The 20,000-nt window shown below is 38.2% G+C and overlaps 1 protein-coding gene across 1 annotated transcript in view; it reads right to left on the bottom strand.

The window, feature by feature from the left end:
• The window catches only part of LOC138363009 (kelch domain-containing protein 3-like), an 18,296-nt gene extending 3,067 nt beyond the window's left edge, over nt 1-15,229 (bottom strand). The window contains 8 exon segments of the mRNA XM_069321718.1: nt 692-800; nt 2,578-2,664; nt 4,048-4,264; nt 7,717-7,904; nt 8,074-8,124; nt 8,127-8,231; nt 8,821-8,976; nt 15,104-15,229. Coding sequence (XP_069177819.1) covers nt 692-800; nt 2,578-2,664; nt 4,048-4,264; nt 7,717-7,904; nt 8,074-8,124; nt 8,127-8,231; nt 8,821-8,971 — 908 coding nt within the window. The 5' untranslated portion in view covers nt 8,972-8,976; nt 15,104-15,229.
• Between the last annotated feature and the right edge of the window lie 4,771 nt (nt 15,230-20,000).

Here is a 20,000-nt window from a genome sequence, read left to right as displayed (position 1 = left end):
CGTTAAAATGTGGAAAATCAGCAGCTGCAAACGGATCTACCAGATCATTTCAAAGAAAGCTGTGATTGTGCCAAAGTATAAATTGAAGGATAAACATTCTCAGTGTTACAACTTCAGAGGCATTATTCTATTGGTAAAAAATAACAAACTGGTGTGAACTTAAGGCATGAAACAAATAAATGAAAATATTAAACAAGGCAATAACACTTATATTCTTAAAGGGTCTCAAGCCAAATTAACTGTGCATAAAAATATTATATATTAGTATCATAAATATTGCAAAACAGCTATAAGGGTGGAGGGAGGCTTAGGCACCCATTTTTTGTAAAACTGGTTGTCAAAATAGTAGTGAGAGAATCTAAAGTTCAGTAATTTTATGGTTAAGTTTGGCTGGTTTTGCCACTGCCTGCTCCCATAGTTGAAACCCTGCCCCAAAATATCCTAATTAAAGCAATACTGTAGATGGTGAGAAATCTGGAGAAAACGCCCGATTTCTTCTTATCGGGAGAAAGCACCAAGCATTTACAACTGCAGTATATAGCACTTGGAAGAGATAAGGATTTGGGATGGGATGGGGGAAAGGAATGGTGCCCAACCACTTGGACAGTCGGGGATTGAACGCCAACCTGCATGAAGCGAGACTGTTGCTCTACCGTCCAGCCCAGATGGTGATGAAAAGCATTAAACTTACCTAGTACCACCAAACAGAAACATCTTGGAGTTTACTATGCAACATGATTGTCTTCGTCTTGGACAAGGACCTTTACCAAGCGTCTGAACTTCTTCCCAATGATGGGTCACTGAAGGAAAAAACAGGTTGATCAGGATATACAATATTGTTGTACGGGGCACTAATGAGTACCAATGAAGCTGCTAATAAATTAAAATTAAATTTTATGGTAAAAAAAATAAAACAGAAATTACTCTTTGAGTAAGCCTATAACTTACTATAATACAGTGGCGCCTCGATTAACGAATTTAATCTGTTCCGGCTCCGAGCTCGTCATGTAAAATGCTCGTCTTGCAAAACAACAACAACATTGTCATCAGAGGCATCTGAGAACCAGCGGGAACACTGGGAAGCACCATGTAGTTTGCTCGTTAATCGAACAAAAGCTCATCAATCAAGACAAATTTTCTGCAAGTGGCTCACTCATAACTGGAGTCGCTCGTCACTCGAGGTTCCACTGTATTTATTAGTGTACACTGAGATACCATGGTAGATGCATGTTCATCAACCTCTTGTACTCAACTGTATCACTAGTGAAAGTTGTCATTGAATGCATGCAAAATACACAAAATGCAACCCGTTCTCGCACTTGCTTATAGCAAATATTGGCTTATTTAATAAGTGCATATGTGACATACTAATTGATTGTAAATATTTTAATTTACCTTGAAAAGCTTCATAGAAAACACCGACCTCACCTAACCTTCTTAGTATGTTAAGATAAGCATCTTATTGCTTCTTAATTACAATTATTACTTAACCTATACCGTTGATAGGTTAAGTAATAATTGTAAATAAGAAACAATAAGATGCTTATCTTAACATACTAAGAAGGTTAGGTGAGGTCGGTGTTTTCTATGAAGCTTTTCAAGGTAAACTAAAATATTTACTATCAATTAGTATGTCACATATGCACTTATTAAATAAGCCAATATTTACTATAAGCAAGTGCGAGAACGGGTTGCAAAATGTTGCTCTATAGCACAAATCAAGAAAATTGTCTGTAACAAATTTGCTCTTATTCTTTTCCCACCATATTTCAAGCAGTTAATAGTGGAAAGAGTTGTGGCATTCTATACTTCAGAAAAGCCTTTAATTTGGTGCATCATGAAAGATTTCTTATGTGAAAGTAAGTTTGAGGTGCATGGTATTGAGGAGGATTAAGGCAATGGCTATTTAAAAGTAAACAGAGGATTAGCATAAATGGTGATAAGATCAAACTGGAAGTCATTACATGTAGAGTGCCACAGAGCTCTGTTCTGGGATCTCTGTTGTTTACTATATATATATAAACAATTTACACACAGAATTGAACAGTATCGTTTGCAAATTTTTACGCAAAACAAAAATACATTACGAAGACTCAAAATCACTATACTGTATGATAATCTAGATAGGCCTTTAAAATGGAAGAAAGTTTGTCAGATGCAGTCTAAAATTGAAGAATATATTAGTTCTAGGCTTATGTAACGATAATGATTACAAGACACCTGCTGGACAATGTCAAAATTGGAAAATCAAAATGCATAATTGTACGGAATAAATATTAGCAATAAGCCATCTAACATTATTCTTCAGCATTATCTTGCTCTTGTTATGCCCAATTTAGATTATACAGTTCATTTTTTATCATAATACTAAAGAATGAACAAAAATTATATTAGAAAAAAATTTAAAGCGTGTGGTAGAGTGCAACAATATACTGTATATATATATATATATACTGCCAAAGGCCTAAAATGTGTGATGGGTGGGGGCAGAGTCGTGGTGACTGTTAATGGAGGTGTCCTGGATTTTGACTGCTCACATATGGCAACCCTGTATTAGGGGCATTAAATCACACTTACCTGGATCAAATCTATGCAAGTCGTTAAAGTGTTGTTTTTCTCTACTGTTGAAACCGCCAAATATGTAGATCTGCCTTCTGTACACAACTGAAATATAAAAGTTTATTGCTAAAATGTTTTTAGAAATATAGATTCATAAATTTTACACTAACTTTACTAAAGAACATACTACTTAACCTTTAGTTACAGAAATTCCCTTTTATCTACATGCATATACTGTACTGTACACATCTCCACATCTCTCTATACTTGCCTATGAGAGTAGGCAATCATCTGATGCCCATGGAAATTGGAAATAAGTCACAGTCCCTCAAGCAACCACCCACCCATTCTCAGCACTACATTTCACTATAATTGCCCATTTATTAAATTTCTACATAACAGGATATAGTGTTTTAAGCAGGATAATGTGCTCTCCTCAGAGCATATGTTCTAAGGCCAATATCATATGACCAGCATCTGGTCACTGACAGGTATCGACAGTCTCATCAGAATCTTGATTGTCTTGTAGACTAGACATGTCAAACATGTAGCCCGTGGGCACACCTGCGGCTTGCACAAAGGGCCGCAGTAATAAAGTAATAAAAAATTTTAAGTAATAAAAATATTCTGCAATAATTTTTATTAAATGACTACAATTAGTTGTTGTGTATGGCCCTCATGGCAACATAAATGTGACTCATATGGCCCTCGGGGGACCCTCAGTTTGACATGCCTATTGTAGACCACCACAGTCAATCAGGTATCGAAGTACTGTAGTTGCAAGTTATGTTAGTTTAAAACAACAATTGGTCACCCTAGTGCTCAAAATGATTGTTCGGATGGGGTGTTGAATGGTTTTATACATTCTTTAGTATCATAGGGAATGTGGTTTCTCTTGGTGGTGATATGAGGTAAGCTTTCTACTGCCCACTTACAGGACAAGACATTCTAAAGTTATTTTTCTTGTAGGATTCAGTTGCACCGGGCCAAGTGAAACAACACTGACCTGGGTGAATCCACGGCTATTGCTCAGGGAAGCAAATAAGGTGCTGCATTTATTGTATATATGATATTCTATGCTTTTGAAAAACAATTGATCAAGTATTGAGTTGATACATTTCTCATTAGAACTGCAATGAATCCCAGCGAAAGGGTTAACTTGGGTTAGAAATTACTCTACAAATTTTACTTAATTTAGGTAGACTTTGGGTAGGAAAAGTCACAAGGCCCCTACTGAACTACTGAATCACACAACTGTACACTAAGAAAATCTTTTCTATATACACATGCAATTTATTTACATAAAAACACAAAAACTCACTATTATATGTAATCAATTAAATGTAATTAAAATAATAAGCTTTGTAATTGTGGTCACATATTTAAATCTGGAAAAATTCTCTCTTGAAAATGCATACTAAATGAATTGCAAATACACATTCTTTAAAAGTTTCCTTAGAGATATTTAGAATACATGAAGATACTCACATGCAGAGTGAGATCTCCGACCAACTGGAATGCAGCCTGAACAAGGCACAATACTCCATCGCCTTGCAGTTGTGTCCAAGGCATAGAGATCTGACCCATATTCCTCATGCTCTGGGGAATCATACCATCCACTAGCTACCTCTCTTCCACCCCATACATACATAACTCCATCAACTCCAGTGGCTGTGTGGAAGTCTCTATACACTGGAGCCTGGCCCTAATTATAGAAAAACAAATACATTAACATGTATGTATGTATGTATGTATGTATGTATGTATGTATGTATGTATGTATGTATGTATGTATGTATGTATGTATGTATATATATATACACACACATACATACACACATTAGATTGAATGCATCAGTTAAGCAGTTAATATTCTACAGGCTACACAAAATGTAATTTGTTCTACCAGTATCTAAAAATAGAGACTTCCCCTAACACTTATGATTGTCCTGTCATTTTGTTTGATCAGGTTAAAAATGTGAAATACACTACATTAGCAGAAAATTTACTTTGTTTTGAGTGTAAAATACAATGAATAATTTATCCACGTGAGTGTGCCCTTTTGTCCTACATCTTATCTGGAACAATTTCTGTCTGTTCACATTGTCTTTCAGTTTCTTCTGGTTATGACCGTAACACTGAATCTTCTTCCCCTCAATGTTTGTGAGTTCGATTCTTTTGAGTTTGTTGTCATTTTTCCGATGACAGCTTTCGTAGCAAATATTTGGACCGTCTCAGTTGTGTGTGTTTCATAATTGTGTGGCACTGGCATTGGTTACATGCAAGTACCACATTCTCTGGGACTGGTCTAATGTACAATATGTTGTATAAGATGTTCAAGATTTTTAGCTTTGATTTCGAAAGAGTTGTGTGTGCTTCTGGTATGAGACTGTTTTCTTTACTCCTAAGATTTGTTTCCCTTGCTGAGGCCTATGTCCCTCTCAGTCTATAATGTTCTTCTGGTCTTCTTTCTCGTGTCTACATTCTTATAACTTTGCATTTACTAAGGCTGAACTGTAGAATTCTGACCATTCTTGTAGCCTATTTTGGTCCTCCTGCAGCATTTTGCAGCTCTTGTTTGTATTTATTCTCATCATCTTAGCATTATCAGTAAATATTGACATGAATTACAGTACTCAAATTTATCAAGAAGATAACTTATAAAGAACAGGAACAGAAAGGGTTATCACTCATTGCTTTCCAGTCTCATGCTGCATCTCTCCCAATTACTCTTATTTTCTTATCATCAGTTGTGTATGTATCCATTTTAGTACCTTTCATATTATGTCAGTTTATTTCTCAGTCTCTTTAGTTACTGGATTACTATTGGGCTCAACAATGTCACACATCATGACTGCACCACTAGACAAACTCTGAATAACACTTAGGTCAGAGATTGACAGGATCAAGGAACAAGTGACATGTCTTATGGGGTTCAAGACGTTAGTAATGAATATGAGGCAGGAGGATCTACAACAGAGGCATGAAAGTACCCACCAAGCAAACTGGAAAGTGGTGGGCAAAGGAGGAACCAAGTCCACAGTGTTCAACGATAACTAATTATTAAGAACATGGTTGAGATGACAAACCCCATCTCCATATAGGAGGGGTGAATTTAAGGATAAACTCAGACGGTAGAGAAGCTGTATAATGCAACACAAAAGGTAGGGGAATCTTGGTTGTTAGGGATTCCAGGTGTATTATATGGCTAGGGCCTTTTGCTCCAGGGACACAAGAAACAGAATTTGGGGTACATTTTTCCAGGAGCAGAGCTGAGTGACATAGTGAATAAAATACATAATATATTGTCAAGCAATGAGAGCAAAAGCCTGTTGGTTGCTTCTTGGTAAGTGGAGATAATATTTGCTGAGGTAGGAGCTTGGAGTTTTTGAACAAATATAAGGTAGACCAAGATATGATTAGAAATTAGAGGTCGGTCGGTCACATGAAGTGCTCCACTAAGGCTTCACTTAGATTACACTGTGCAGGTCTGGTTGCTGTACTATAGAATATGCATGACACCCTAAATTAATTCTTGCTGAATTAATTCTTGACTTAATTCCTGCTGAATTAAAGAAAATAGGAAATGATTATAAATGCTGATTACCAGGTCTTGGGTCCTTTTACAAAGAGAGACTGAAGTACTAGTGCAGTACATTAATTTGCACTCACTACAGATGCAGGATAAGGGGGGATATGACCGAGGTTTTCAAGTGGGTAAAGGGCATAAATAAAGGGGATATAAAGAGGATTCTGAAACTGTCACAATAGATCAGAACCTGCAACAATAGGTATGAGTTGGAAATTTTTGTTTTAGGAAGGATATAGAAAAGTATTGGTTTAGAAACAGAGTTGTGGATGAAAGGAATGGGCTGCTAGTTAGCATCAATGAGATGAAGAGTTTAACAGGTTTTAAAAATAGAATGAATAGATAAATAAAACCACCTAATATAGGCCAATTGGGAACAACTGTTGTGGTGCTCCCAAATTATTATGTTCAGGCAGTCCAAGATAATATAGTATACCCATCCCTCACTTCCTGTTCAATTTTGGCCACTGTCATAGGAACAGACTAACAGTTTGATTGTTAGTCAAGCTTCTCCTTCTATGAACCTTTCTTTTTATAACTTTTTTTCAGATGCTTCACTATTCTATTCCTGGTTATTTTTGTTAGTAACTTGCAAGAATTGAACATCATGAAAACTGGCCTTTTATTAGCATTTTGTTTCATTTCATGAAAATTGTAATGAAGTTTGCAATTTTCTATATTTCTGAAAGTAATTATATAAATGGGTGCCAAATCATGGAAACTATTTACCCATATTTCTGAAAGATCTTCAGTCTGTAAAGTACTGTTGTATATATACTATTGCCAGCTGCTTCCTCTTTGATGACAAGGAGACATTTACAAATGAAATTGAGAGCAGGGCGAGTTGAGGAAGGGAAGTAGCTGGTGTTGAAAGCCCTTGTTATGAAGAATAAGACAGAAAGAGATGTGGTCAGTTAGAAATATAAATGAGTTTAATGAACGTACAGGTGAGAGATGATGTAAAAATCTAAGAATTAAACATGTGTGATGCAGTTTTATTTATATAAACAATGTAAGGAATGTAAATAAAATTTAAAGATATTAAGTGTAAGTCAGTAAAAATGTAAGATTGTAAAGTATACTGTACAGTCATCTTATAGTTTATCTCAAACAAATCAATAATGACAATAATAAAGAAAATAGTATTTAAGCAAATGTGATGATAGGAGGATTGGATGACCATGAAGTGAATTGACATATTCAAGGCAATTCTTGGAGAACTATTCACCTTGCTTTATGACCTAGTAGACAAGTAAATAGTATATCAGATTGGAAAACCATTTTCCCATATGCATATCACATTGCTCTTATTTGACTGCTAGTGTGATGCTGGGTTGCTAACATGCAGTATGAAAAATTTAGAGATAAAATTTTCTTATATCTTTCACATTTTCTTACACTGTACACACAGTATCTATCTTTCTTATACTGTATGCTCCCAACACTCTCGGAGCTGATAGCTGTTGAGGTATCAGCTCCAAGAAAAATGGGATAAAAATCATGATGACAGTCTATTTCCTTTACTATATTTAAGTATTAAACTGTATTTGAAAATCAATCTTACTTACAATAGTCCTGACATAAACCCAGGTCATTGTTCTTAGGTTTAATGTATGTACATCTTGAGTGTATGATTCCAAGTACTCAAGATATCCAGAGAAAATGTACATGTGATCATTGATAATACATGCTGAATGTCCATCCCTGGCTTCAGGAACTGCACCAGTGACTGCCGGAACTGACCATTTGTGCGTACCTGTAATAAACAGATTCAAAATATTGTGCAAGGCAAAAATATGGGCAGAAATATCATTCACAATAAAGCAATAACGAAATAAAATGATTTATTAACCTAAATGTAATTGTACCTAATTTTGCTACTAAAATGCTTGTATTAATTATATAACATTTTAGCAGTCACTTACTTGTGTCAAAACAGAAAAGAACATTGCAAGCAGTGTTATCATTTCTTCCACCCAAACATACACCAAATGACCAAAGGCAACAGCCGTATGACCATATCTCTGAAATGGCACTGTTCTACGGTCTTGTCGAACTTCAATTGCTTTCCATCTATATGTAACTGAAAGAGAAATACAGGCTTCAGTGAATAGTGAATAAACACTTCAAAATTATGCCATTCAACTGTGTTACCAGGCAAGATCCACAGTGCACTCTGGATACATCACCATTAATACAGTGGTTCCTGCAGGGTGCTCATATCTAGGGATAGTGATCTGTAGTCCAGTGACAAGTGCAGTTGGCTCACAACCAAATGGTCCCGGGTTCAATTCAAAGGCAAAACGAGGCATTTAGCACATGTCTTTACAATATGGAGTTGGGAAACTAGAGAGAATGCAACTTGGGAATTGTCAGTTGTTGGCCTAGGGGGTACCCTCAATAATCCCAACAGGCTTCCTGTCTGCAACAATGTGAAACCAAAATATGTCCAAGAGCAAATTTAGGCAGGGGTGCAACAATGAATATGGGTGCTCAGGAATTTGGAAATTATTATACCCTGACACAACTATGTATATGCAAAATAGAAATCCTTCACCGTCACAAATTGTAGATCCTAATATATTAATAATATGAAGTAAACAATATTGTACTTAAAAAGTGAACATCAGTGTTATTTCAACTATTATTATGTTATTACTATTGTTGTTTACCTGTGTCTAAAACATGTACATCCATGTTTCGGATGGTTCGATAGTTTTCTCCGGTGCAGTAGCCACCAAACGAATATATTTTTTCCCCCACTGCAACAGCAGCATGGTTAACACGCTGTGGGCCACCTTCCAACTCCACCGTCCACAGCATAATGCCTGCAATATTAAATATCATGAAAAACTACAAGAAATGTTTGATGCAGTACAGCACAGCATGCACAGAATGCAATCAAATGAACTTTCTAGTGGGCCACCTTCAGCCTAGCTCTGGTATCGCCAAGTGTCAGCTAATCACAACAGGGCTGCCCCGAGACCCATCATAACATATCTGAAGCCAGAGCCAGATTCTGGTTCACTCTACATGGCATGGGAAGCTTGGAGAGCAGAGATCAATCCAAAAACAAGAACAGCAAACAGCAAAGGCTCAACAAAACAAGCCAATGTTTGAAAGAAATTTGGCACTCCAAGGTAAATAAGGCAAACAGGGTACATAGCATAGTTTTCGTATGCCTGAATGCCACTATATTGCATACGACAACAGTGCTGACATGAGGAAATCCGACAGCCATCAGACCTAGAAGATAAATGGAAATGGCTTCACGGTGGCACATGAACAAACAGACTTGCTTGCAACTGGGTGACCAATGTACCAAAACTTCTACTTTATCCAAGAGTGAGAAATGTGTCCAAATAAACATACCAGACAATAAATCCCATAGGGATGAGGAGTGCCAACCACCCAAACTGTTACACAGACAGGCAGGCAAGCTAGATGCAGGGAAAGCAAACACTGAATGCTGACTTCAAACACTAAACGAGGGATACCATAAGCTGTTGGGGAATCACAAAATTTGTGTCTGTTACCCAAGCACACCTTGATCTCAAGTGCATGACCCCTAACACCCACAGTAGCAGTGCCAGCATTGTAGACAGGTCTTTAACATGCACAAGCACGTAGCTCATTCACACCAAATACAACCAGGTGAGTCAGAATGCCTCAACATGCTATACTTTTTCAAAGTTATGAAGGTTGTTTCCTCCCTATCATCAGGCCCAGCAAACGAGAAAAATTGTTATGCCCTGCCTGGAAGCGAGGTGATTCAAGGAGTCACCATGTAGAAGAGGGAGCATGCAACCCTTCAGAGCAGGTATCTCTGGTGGGTCATTGAGAAAAAAAAGTTGATCCCAAGGAAGGGAACCCTGGCCATGGAATCAGAAAATGTAATACACACACAATGTGGGAAGTACAGTATGAACACAGCAGTGAAGTACTGTATAAACAAAATCAAATTAATGGCCTTCAGCAGAATGCAATGTTCCAGGGAAAGCTAACAGTACCTCCCTAAAATCAAAAAGCACATTGAATAAAGATTTTATGCATGATGATAATACAGTTCTTTCAGCAAAGAATGAAATTTAGGTAGATTTTTAAAATCTTTGTCAATGTTTTAGTATTGCAGGTGAGAGAAGATTTCTGAACATAAATATATGCAGAAGCAAATTTATGATGGTGAGAATGAAGGGAATTTTGTGATAAAATTAACATGAAAGGCGTAGTTCGAGAAATGGCTGACCAGTTTATATGTCTAGGATATGTGATTGACAAATGGAATTTGTAAACGTAAAGTGGTGCAAAATTGGCACATAGTTTGCAGTGAACCTAATGTTTGGTGTCGTGACTCAAGTGGTGAAAATGACAAACACCACCAACTGTCACACATCAATAAAAGCAAACAAAACTCTATGCATGTTAGTGGCTTTACAAGCATGTATGTACCTTCTAGTATACTGTATAATTAATAAATAACAAATTTATGACAATGTAGAGAACAGTCATAACAGGTTGTTGTTGTAATGTTGACCTACGAAATCAAAGTGAAACCTCAACAACTTTTACCTAAGAACCCACTCTACATTTAGGGGGTTGGGGAAGGACATCCCTTCCCCCAAGGAGCAAGGTTATTGATGAGCAAACATACCACTACCAACATATGCAACACCTGCTCAACAGGAAATAAAGCCCAGCTTGGTTGTCTATCATTGGTACCCCAAAACAGCTGCAACTAAGATCTGACCCAAATTCCACAAATTCCTCGTACCTCTTGACCACTGTCACTCTTTCTAAGTACTAACCCAAGTCTTGAGAGGTAAGTGATATACCAATATAACGTGAAACACTTACGAACACTTCACACAATAAACACCTTTCACATAACCAAGACAACAACAAAATAACGTGAGAGTGACTCGAGAGCCCAACTCAAGGCTGGTGGGACGTTACTGTTCATCACCCCGTTAACACCTCAACAGGGGATGGCTGTCTTAGTCAAACACGTCTTAAGGATGAGTATGAGTCAAGTTAGCATAGGGCAGAGGGCAAGAGATACCTCAGATGACGCAAGTGAGTCAAGGAGGCAGGGCCCTGGGCGGTGGAGCAGCTCGTGTGGTGTGTTGTGATGACCAGCTGCTGCTGCCTCGGGCTCCTCCTCCTCCCCCGGCCCCTGTCCGCTAGCCTGGCCCTTGCCCCCTAGCACGGCCCCCTGTCCCCTAGCACGGCCCTTGCCCCCCTAACACGGCCCCTGTCTCCTAGCATGGCCCTTGCCCCCTAACACGGCCCCTGTCCCCTAGCCTGGCCCTTGCCCCCCCCCCCCTTTTTTGAGATATATACAAGAGTTGTTACATTCTTGTACAGCCACTAGTACGCTTAGCGTTTCGGGCAGGTCCCTGGAATACGATCCCCTGCCGCGAAGAATCGTTTTTTTCATCCAAGTACACATTTACTGTTGCGTTAAACAGAGGCTACAGTTAAGGAATTGCGCCCAGTAAATCCTCCCCGGCCAGGATACGAACCCATGACATAGCGCTCGCGGAAACGCCAGGCGAGTGTCTTACCACTACACCACGGAGACTGTAAACCCTAATACGGCCCGTCCCCTAGCCTGGCCCTTGCCCCCTAGCACGGCCCCCTGCCCAACTAGCCTGGCCCGTGCCCCCCCAGCCCGGCCTTGCCCTGCTCCCCAGCACGGACCTTGCCCCCGAGCCACAGCTCTTGCCCCCGAGTCTGGCCCTTGCCCCCGAGCCACGGCCCTTGCCCCCGAGTCCGGCCCCTTGCCCCCGAGTCCGGCCCCTTGCCCCCGAGTCCGGCCCCTTGCCCCCGAGTTCGGCCCTTGCCCCCGAGCCCGGCTCTTGCCCTGCTCCCCAGCCTGGCCCTTTCCCTGCTCCCCAGGACAGCTCTTGTCCCTGCCCTTGCCTCCCAGCCCAAACTCTCACCTCACTATATATTTCATCAGTGTACCTCGTACATATTTTACTAGTGTGTTTCAGAGTTAGTTTAGTTCATTTCTTATGCAGAGCACTAAACCTTTGGAGGCCTGCATGCCTGTTAAAGCTATCATTACTTATAAAGCGTCCGAATAAGTAATTATTAAAACAAGGCATCAGGCAGGGAGCGCAATTAATGTAGCAAATAAGAACTGCCCGAAACGCTGCGCGTACTAGTGGCTTTACAAGACTGTAATTACCATATTATGTATCCTCACATTCACAATGTACATTCTTGTATATGCATAAATAAATAAATAAATAAAGAAGTCCGATCACATGCATAAATAATGTTTTTAATTCATATGCCATCTTAAGAGGGAAAGGGAACTGTCAGGAGAACACGCCAAGCTACCATGACTATCCAGTATAGCACTGGGATAGGATCAGGATAAGGGTTTGGGATGGGACGGGGGGGGGGGGGGAGGAATGGTGCCCAACCACTTGTACGGTCAGGGATTGAACAGTACAGTACTTTCTTAATGTTTTGAGCAAGTTTTCTTTCATAGTTTCTTTTACCTGTTTTACCTGAGGGCCACTAACCTTAGTGGCCTCGACGAGGACAGGAAGCCGGCAGCTTGTTGAGGGTTCCCCCATATGCCTTGATTATCATTTCCAGGTAGATCCACACAGTTTTGGCATTTACGGCTTCGGCGGGTAAGCAGTTTCATTGGTTTATAACCCAGTGGGTGAAAAGGCATCTCCTGTTCTCAGTCCTACATTGTGGCTTGTTGAGCTTGAAACCGTTGCTCCTTGTTTGTGTTACATCTGACAATTTGAAGGTCTACACATTTTTTGTCCAGTCTGGTCAACCTACCAGACTTCCAGGTTGAAGGTCTACCAGTCTTCCAGGTTGAAGGTCTACCAGTCTTCCAGTCTGGTCAACCTACCAGTCTTCCAGGTTGAAGGTCTACCAGTCAGTCTTCCAGTCTGGTCAGCCTACCAGACTGGAAGAAGGTAGACCAGTCTTTTTTTGACAGGTTTAATTTCCTAGGTACAGTAGCTGAATTTAATGCTCTTTTGTATATGTCATAATTTATATTATTCCTTGGTAGACTTATACTTTTCCAGAGGTGGTACTGCATAGTCTCCCCGGCTTGGTGCCTTCTTTTTTTAGTTACTTGCATACTTCTTCCAGAGGTTGCATTTTGTGGTTAGAAACTTTTTTACTACTTTTGTTTTCTAAATAGTTCTTTTTTCTTTCCTTGTTCGCAAGCATTTTCAATAAGCTCAGTTATGATCTTTGCAAAATTTTCCTATGATGCTTCAACGTCCTTGATCTATTAACACTCTCCAGGTGGCATTTTGCAATTCCTCTCATTTTACCTGCATTTACCTGATATAGAAAAATTGTATGAGTCTCCTTGAAAACTAGAAAGTCTAGAATGTCATCGTCTTGTACCTTTTTTATGGGTTGCTATAATAGTATTACATCTTAAGATATAGTGGTCACAGGAATTAAGGAGTGAACATCTATACCTGGATTTCGTGGAATATGCCATCTTCTGACTTTAGCACAAGATCTAGAATGCTGTTACCTCGATTGGGCTTCTTCACATGTTATATGAGAAAGAAATCTGTATAACATGTATTGTATATAACATACTTGTGTCTGAAGTTTACCTGCATTTACCTGATATAGAAGAATTTTATGAGTCTCCTTGAAAACTAGAAAGTCTAGAATGTCATCGTCTTGTACCTTTTTTATGGGTTGCTATAATAGTATTACATCTTAAGATATAGTGGTCACAGGAATTAAGGAGTGAACATCTATACCTGGATTTCGCGGAATATGCCATCTTCTGACTTTAGCACAAGATCTAGAATGCTGTTACCTCGATTGGGTTTCATCACATGTTATATGAGAAAGAAATCTGTATAACATGTATTGTATATAACATACTTGTGTCTGAAGCTAGACACAAATACAGCAAAATTATTAATGATGGTAACAGAGTCCATTTCACGTGGATTCCATCTCACGTTTGCATGATAGAGCTCATGAGTTAGCCAAAGAATCTGCCTTCACAGAAGGAGTTTCTTATAATCTTGGATTGCCTATATGCAGTCTGAGAGCAATAATGCACCAAGAACTTAACCAAAACCTTGTAGATCTGAGGCAAAGTGAAATCGACACTAGTAATTTCATCTATCATTATACTATCATGCAAGAAGAGCAACACATTTGTGGATCATCCAATAAAACATTTAGACACCTAGATGTTACTACAGATTGGCTTAGACTTGGATAAATGTATCTCTCTGGGAATTTTCATTGCCTTCTAATGACCTGACCAAATGTAAATGTAGACCTGACCAAATGTAAACTGTCAATAAATTTATTCACACACCCTCCTGTTACTATATCATGAAGTGCAAAAATATATGCGAATTCAGAGACAATTTTATAGCACATGTCCAAGAAATGTGTAAATATTTCATTCAAAAGGATCTGTTATCAGATATATAAGCCAAATATTCAGTTTCCTAACAGCAGGTAGTAACTGGGTGATATGTAACCATTCCACCACTGTCCACTGGTTAAGGGGTGGTGTACAGGATAAACATAAATTATGGCACTAATTTATAATTTCTCCACATATGTCAGTTGCTTAATTTAGGGACAGTCCTCGAGCCCATTATTGATATGACAATGTGCGGTGCATTTTATAACTAGCTCATCAAAACTGTAACTTGCTTAGCTAAATGAATTTTGGGGTTAAGTCCCCGAGCCCATTATGTACCTCTGTAATCATTTCCGCTACAGCCCACAGGATGGGTATGGGGTGCACAATAAATAAGTTAAACTTAAAACTGAATATATTCCTTCTGTGCTCGAGATTTGCAATGGTTGTGCGTACTCAGTTTACTTTAGCTTATCCTGCTACATAGTCTCCTTGCCTTGTTGCCTTTTGATAATTACTTACAGGTACAGTACTTTAGATTACCCTAACCTTCTTACCTGGGAAATGTTTGGATCCGCCACTGCACCAATAAACTTTTTTAAGTATTTCCTCATCTAATTTATCCTCTACTTTTGCAAGGTTTCTTATTATGAGGTAATTTTTCGCTTTTCTCTTTCCTAAGCTTCTGGTTCTCTCTCCAGCACTCAGAATACTTCATAAGCTCTGAAAGCACTCCCAAAGTATTTCCTGATTGTTGAATTACTCTGCACATTTTCCTGGTTTACCACCTGAATCATGTCCTCGTGATTACTTTCTGTTGATTGATGTGGATCCGGAAACTGTTTCATCAGTTTCAGGATCTCACATAGGCGTTGTTACAAGATCATCTCACATAGGTGTTGTTTACTTAGGGGCGAAAACGGTCGTTGGATCGGATGGGACCCGGCGTACCTGTATCGGGTTAATCGCAAATCCTAATGGCGCAACGAAGACGCGTCTCACCAGACACTAAAATGCCTGGCGTCAAAGAAACGCACAGTCAGGCAGATGATTGGGGGGGCCCCAGGAGTCCCTCAGGGTGATAATTAAGCACCAGCCCCGCTCCACACAGAGAACACTGGGTAGCAAAACCAAAAACTCGGCCCAAAAATTGAAACGTAAAAAGTCATCCGGTGCCCTCCGGTAGAGCCGATGTCCGCCGCCGACCATGGCTGAGGGCACACCAGGAGCCCACCACGGCTGAGGGCACACAAGGAGCCCACCACGGCTGAGGGCACACCAGGAGCCCACCACGGCTGAGGGCACACCAGGAGCCCACCACGGCTGAGGGCACACCAGGAGCCCACCACGGCTGAGGGCACACCAGGAGCTCACCACGGCTGAGGGCACACCAGGAGCCCATCACGGTTGAGGGCACACCAGGAGCCCATCACGGCTGAGGGCACACCAGGAGCCCACCATGGCTGAGGGCACACCAGGAGCCCATCACGGCCGAGGGCACACCAGGAGCCCATCACGGCCGAGGGCACACCAGGAGCCCATCACGGCTGAGGGCACACCAGGAGCCCATCACGGCTGAGGGCACACCAGGAGCCCATCACGGCTGAGGGCACACCAGGAGCCCATCACGGCTGAGGGCACACCAGGAGCCCATCACGGCTGAGGGCACACCAGGAGCCCACCACGGCTGAGGGCACACTACGAGACCATCAAGACCCACCAACTCCCGGCACCTGTCGGCCAAGCCGGCGGTGGACACCGCCAGGAGAACCAACCAGAAAGCATTCAAAATCTATCAACAATCCCGTGACCCAAGGCGCTATGTGCGTCAGGCTTTGTACAAACTGAACCGTTGAATGGGAATGCCAAACGGCAGTATCAAATCCAAAATCGCGAAAACAGAATGTGATCCGGCGGCTCCCAGGCGGAGATGAACAAGAGATAGAATCTAATTGTTCACATTTGAAAAATACCATGGATTTAGTTCAGCTGAACATTGTTTCAATCAATCCTGATGTTAATTTAATCAGCTTTGATGTATGTTCTTTACTATTTTTACTAAAGTTCCTGTTGATGACATTCTTTATCTTGCGTCTGAATAAATAAACCATGAATTATATATCTCTGTCTTCTGACATCATTATCAATCTTGTAAAACTATATATAAAAGAATGTTAATTTATTTTTATGGAAATGGAAAAACCACTACTGTATCTTTATTGTTTTCAAATTTGTACTTATAATATAATTTTTTGAAACGAAATTTGTAAAATTACCTCCCCTGGAATTATTCCATGGTTAAGATATGTTGATGGTATTACAGTATGTTAATTCAAATGAATGTTTATCAAAACTTAATAATCAAGTCAGTTCTATAAAATTCACTATACCCACTGAAATTTATATTTCTGCCATTCTTGATATCCTAATTTATAGGAAGATTTCTCCTAAGTATAGTGTTTACAGAAACCCTATAAACAATTTGTCATATTTCTAATTTTTCTCTGAACACAGAAATAGTGCTAAACAATCTATTTTTTTATGTATCTCAGAGCTCTTTGAATTGTTAGTCCAGAGTTCTTGGATGAAGAGTTTGAAAATACTGATTCTATTGGATTCAAGCTTAACTACCCAGTAAGCTTTTTAGAAACTTGCTAAAGCAAAGCATATCATACGCATAACTAAATCAACACTGAGAAAATTACCCTTAAAAAATGTGTTAATGCTTACCATATTTTTCTTGGTTTGAAAATATTGTCAGCTCATTGAACCTATTATGAGAATATAAGTGGAAAATTATTAGCTAGAATCAGCCCTCATAATGGTAACTTCTCATTTACAAGATAGCCCTTAAAGATTATGATACGTACTACATGTCAAGCATCCAAACAAAATTTTAATTTTAAATTTCTCAACATAAATATTCTGTAAAAAGTGGATAAATGATCCATTTATTCATTTGTCAAAAAATTCTCACCAAATTGATTTTAAGAGGTTTTCTTCAATTACATATTGTAAAAGCATTTCAAATACTGTAGAAATATTATTGAATCTGTTTTAATACAATCTACAAAGCCATATAACACGAATATTAGTAATGGTTTATACACATTGGTTAAATTTTTAATGTACAGTATCAATTAAAATATTATCTTGGTAATATAAATTATTTCTTCTCAAGATACATTTATTTTAGCATGTGATGTATCCCTTCACTGTATTACATTGTTTATACTTTTTGAGGCTGTGTTGCTTTACATGAAATCACTCGAATAATATTTTGTTTTACTTTTCCATTCATGTGTTATTGTGTAAATTTTCTCGTTATTCATTGTGTTAATTTCTTTGTGACAGAACTTGTACAGTACAGCTTTGGAATTACTATAGTTTGTTTAGGAAGTTGCAGATGATTTATAATAAAAGGTAATTAAAAAACAAGGTCAATTGATATTACAATGTTTTGTATATTTGTAAGGCTGTGTATAAAAAAAACAAGTTACAAACTAATAATAGACCATATGTGAGTGTTGTCAACATAAACTAATAATTAATTTGATATAAACCAGATCATCAGGGAAAATAATTTCCTGCAGAGCATATTTGTTCTTAAAATTTATAGTGATTTTTAAATATTCAGTTGAGGTCAGAGTTTGTCAGTGGAAGTGGCAGAAATGTTATTTTGAAAATGATTATGAAACCATATGTACTAAATTGTTTATCAGAACAAGTTTCCACGATATTTCATAGAAAATTTTAAATTAAAAAAAGTTTTGGGCATGGGAAAGTTGATAGGTTTGGTTCATATACACCATTTTGGGGTCATGGTCCTACCTTTAAAAAATATGATGCAAGGGGGCTGGATCCTGAGAGATACTGGCAATGAGGGTTAAATCTCTTTACAGTAAGGTTCTCCTGGTAGTTGTCCATCACCTAAGTTGACAATAACATTTCCCTGTGAAATTCGCAAATGGTGTGGAACGAAAATGTTGTCACTTTTATTTCATGTGGAGGGCAGGTTATTTGTTTCAGTAATGTTATTGCAACTTACTCTCAACAATGGTAACTCCTCTAATGTGCATCGAATTGCATATTTAAAAATTTGGTAGATGGACAAAACATTTGGCAAAATAGCTGGTGCCTTAATTAAGAAAAATCATTTATCATACACTGTATTTGAAACAAAATTATATGATTCATTTTCATTTTGAGTTTTACATGAAAAATATGGATAATTTTTTGATAAATAGCCAATATATTAGAATTAAAAAAAAGTTGATTTCAAGGAAATGAACATCGGGTGTGTAGCAATAAAAATCAGATTTTGGAGGTGCCACTGTACATGAACTCTGCTAAGCATGAAAAAACACAAACTAGTCAACAAATAAATTTTGTCCAAATAAACCAATGTGAAGCAGTGTATAAATTAAATATTGAACAAAAATTATAATAAAAATGCACTCATCAAAATATGTTAGTGTCAACTAGTTTTCACTTCCCAGATACTCAACACCAACAATAAGCAGCTGAAATGGCAGGAAACTGTAGCATATTAAGACAAAAATTAAACCTTTTTACAGTAAGAAAAACAAGTCACTGTCATGACTAACTTAATGCCTAGATGACACAACAGTTTGAAAATGGATATCTCAGGAAATATAGATGTAGCGATAATTTTTTTCAAGCACATCAGAACCCTATAAGACTTGCATCATACACAATATTTTTTAATGTTAAATATAATTTACCTTTTTAATCTATTGTACATGCTTATTATGCCATCTGGACATAAAAACTGGGATATAAGCTGCTTTAAGGATAAGTTTTTGTAACCCATATAGATATCAAGATGAAAACTATAACCATAAATTTATATTTGATGCAATATTTACATTAATATCATGAGAGATCAATCATAATTTTATGAACACTGCTTAATCAATTCATATCATGAATTGTAGATAAAAGATGCTGTTAACAAATATTGCTTTTGATTTCAAGGGCTTTGAAACAATATTACATTGCAGTTTATGAGCCAAAGTATTTAAAAAAAAACTTGAATTTCAACAAAAAGTACTTTTCAAGACACTTTATACTACACATAATATTCTTATGTATCATGATTACATAAGAAGCAAAATTTTTTGTTTCTTTAAAAAATAATATCTAGGAATAGTTCAATATTTGTCCTCACTAACTGCAAAGAAAAATACAGTATGTAACCTTCAAAGTAATATTCTTTTCATCCTCATCAACCATAAATAAAAAAAAAAATACATGGATTTTATTGTATGTCAATGACACAAGTAAAAGTATTTGGAAAGTATACAAAATTAAGCTCATAGAAACCATTTCAATATATCTCACGGAATGCAACAGTCTTTTAAACCTACATCAGCTTTACTTGCATCGGTTGACAATGGTGTCTAGCACAGCACTCCATTATATTCTTTACCG

The sequence above is a fragment of the Procambarus clarkii genome, chromosome 10 (assembly GCF_040958095.1).
Source record: "Procambarus clarkii isolate CNS0578487 chromosome 10, FALCON_Pclarkii_2.0, whole genome shotgun sequence".
NCBI classification, from domain to species: domain Eukaryota; kingdom Metazoa; phylum Arthropoda; class Malacostraca; order Decapoda; family Cambaridae; genus Procambarus; species Procambarus clarkii.
This window is presented reverse-complemented; position numbering and strand designations above follow the sequence as displayed.